At 37.9% G+C, this 3,295-nt stretch overlaps 1 protein-coding gene across 1 annotated transcript; it reads right to left on the bottom strand.

The window, feature by feature from the left end:
- Positions 1–1,589: 1,589 nt before the first annotated feature.
- Positions 1,590–3,038, bottom strand: LOC311237843 (GTPase IMAP family member 9-like; the record flags this gene model as incomplete). Its single annotated transcript, XM_084325820.1, has 2 exons — positions 1,590–2,356; positions 3,011–3,038. The coding sequence occupies 2 exons, from the start codon at positions 3,036–3,038 to the stop codon at positions 1,590–1,592; spliced, it is 795 nt and encodes a 264-aa protein (XP_084181946.1).
- Between the last annotated feature and the right edge of the window lie 257 nt (positions 3,039–3,295).

The following is a 3,295-nucleotide window of genomic DNA, read 5'->3' as shown; positions in this document are numbered from 1 at the left end:
CCAAGCTCGAAGGTCTGGAAGATGCGCGTCTGTGCGCTGGTACGGAGGAGCGTGCCAAGCTCGAAGGTCTGAAGTGGAACACTGGAATACCTCCCGTAGAGGATTAGAGAGCGCAGTACAGTGTCTCCCTCCAGGCAAACGGCGGCAGGTGGCGAAGGCTTGAGCGCATCTGGCGCGCTGGTCTGGAGTGGAACACTGGAATACCTCCCGTAGAGAATTAGAGAGCGCAGTACAATGTCTCCCTCCAGGCAAACGGCGACAGGTGGCCAAGGCCCTTGAAGATGCGCGTCTGGTCTAGATGTGCGTCAGGACGAACAGCTGCGCTGGGGTCTGCAGTGGAGCGCTGGGGTGCCTCCCGTGGAAGTTACAGGGAGCGCAGAACAGTCTCCTCCACAGGCTACGGCGACAGCAGACGAAGGCTGGAGCAAACATCTCAAGGCTGGAGAGATCCATCTTACAGCATTGGTAGACCAGAGGATCTCCCGAAAGAGTCTAGATGTTAGAGAATATGACTCAGCATGAATACAACACGACCCCACGCCGAAACGAGGGGAAGCGCCCTGGTATTTAAAGCCCACCGGGGAACTAATTAGCCTGCCACCACAGGTGCGAGAGGATAATTGATAATAGTCCAGGTGTGGCCACTGAGAGTAAACGAGAGTAAAGAACGAGAGGGTGGGGGCTAGAGAGAGTGAGTGAGAAGGGAATTTCTAACAGTAGGCTTTAAAGAAACAGAGAAAAGGTGGTGAGCAGCGGGCAAAACCTCACAAGTATTCTACCTGTTATTCCATCGATTAATCGTGTAATTGGATAATAAATAACCTTTGCTTTAAAGAGCAATAGTAAATACAATATATTTATTTTGACTGCAGCATTTTATTTCCTACACTGTAAGAAAAAAAGCTGCAAGAAAACGGTAAAAACATTTACATATTTGAAAAGGAGTGGGAAGAAACATACACTTATTTAATCCCACCCCTATCTACTCATCGGAACATACTATATTTTATTTACTAATTCATACATTACTAGACTTGAACTCAAATGAACTTACAATACATTTTTTTAATAATACCTTATGTAAAACTGTATGTTACCCATACCCTGTAAAGGTCCTCAAGCCATTTTTTATACATATATACAACATACCTACATATGCACATATATACATTTATATATACATACATACATACACATACTGCCAGTTATCAAACCCCTTCTTCATCTTAAATATCTATATAACATAATAACAAAAAAAAGTGAAATGTTAATCACAACAGATTTATTGAATTACATTTTAATTTATGTTCATCATAAAGTCTAAATGTACACATTATATAGATATTTGGATATTTAACATCACTTGACCGATTTTATGATTGTCCATGTGCTGGACCATGTTTTGAAGTAGTCAATGCCTGGAGTATAAAGGCTCCATTTCCCTTTTATTTTATTTCTTTAAGAGATGACTTTCCAAAGGGTATTGGTTATGCCAACATGTTGACATCACACCTATCAGTTCACATAACAAGAGTGATAATCATTACATATCAGTTCACATAACAAGAGTGTTACAACAGCTTCAGACCTTATACTTGACACTCATTGGAGTGTTCAGTTTCTGCTTGGTCATGCTTAAGTATGTCTTGAAACCGCATGACTTGTTCAAGGAGATCCTTCAGGAAGGAGAAGGGGTAGTTTTGGAGCTCAGCTAAATCTCTTGGAACTGTTTGCTTGCTAATCACTTCCTCAGCTTCCTTGAGCATTTTCTGGCTGAAGTAGCCTCCTGCATTTGCAGCGACCATATCATCAATTTTCTTCATCAGCTCAACAACTTGAGCTGTTTTTCGTACTCCGCAGGACTTGTTGTTGAAAACGTGGAATCTGTTGCCACATCTTCTGATGACCTCTTGAAGCTTTGGACTACCATTACAAACGTAGTCACATATTGTTTGGCCCCGTAGGTCATCACCTCGCGTGAACAGGACAATCATGTACTTAGAGGCCTCTGGTCCGAACAGTTCCTCCAGGGCCGCCACAGCGTTCTGTTCTTCTTTGGTGAATCTGCCGACCTGAATCACCAACAGGAAGACGTGAGGACCGGGACATGTGAACTGGATGCACTTAATTATCTCATCTTTGATGAACTCTGGAGATTTTTCAGTATCAAGGATTCCTGGTGTATCAGTCACGATTATCAGTCGTCGTTTGTATTTGGCTCTTTTCTTGGAGCACGAGGTTGTCACTGACAGTGCGTTAGGTTCAGACTCAAATGCTCTCCTGCCAACAATGGTGTTTCCTGCTGCGCTCTTCCCCACCCCAGTTTTCCCAATCAGCACAATTCTCAGCGGTGGGCCTGCAAATATATGAGCAAAAATAGTATAAGTCCATATTTTGTATTCTAGTCCACTACTAAACATAGAGCAATTTCACAAAGATCTTTAGCTTATTTGCAAATATTTCTTACTATAACAATGATATTAATAATAATAATAATAATAATAATAATAATAATAATAATAATAATAATAATAATAATAATAATAATAATAATAATAATAATAATAATAATAATAATAATAATAATAATAATAATAATAATAAAAACAACAATAATAATAACATAAATAATAACAATAATAATATTACCACTACTACTACTACTCCTAATAATAATAACAAATATGTATAACTATGACTGTTAATAATAACAACAACAATAACAATAGTAACAACAACGACAACAATAATAATAATAATAATAATAATAATAATAATAATAATAATAATAATAATAATAATAATAATAATAATATTGTAACAGCTATAATACTACTACTACTACTGATAATAATAAGTATTATTATTATTATAATAACAAAAATAACAATTTAACAAATAAACATATTAACCAACAAACTAAAATAAATAAAACATACATTATATCTGATTATATTATAGACTATAACTTCTCAAAGTAATTGATATACATTTCTGGTTATTATTTTACCTCGTGGGATGGACAAAATCAATCCCATGCTGTCCGTGTTTCAGTAGAAAGTATATATCTACCAAAGACCTCTACAGCTAGTCGGCTTTGTGTCAATGGCGTTGGGATATAGGCTACACAGAGTCTGAACAGAGACACTCAGTCTGAGTTTTATAAAGTATTCCACTCCTCCCACTCCTTGCTGTTAGTGCACCACCCCTGCTGGGAACTATATGCAGTCCTCTCCCATTACTATAAAGGTGGTTCACTCTCCTTGTCAGTGTCAGATGAACAGAAGCAGTTTTT

The sequence above is a fragment of the Notolepis coatsorum genome (genome assembly GCF_963971535.1).
Source record: "Notolepis coatsorum genome assembly, chromosome: 1".
NCBI classification, from domain to species: domain Eukaryota; kingdom Metazoa; phylum Chordata; class Actinopteri; order Aulopiformes; family Paralepididae; genus Notolepis; species Notolepis coatsorum.
Note: the sequence above shows the minus strand (reverse complement) of the source record. Positions and strands in the feature narration are given on the sequence as shown.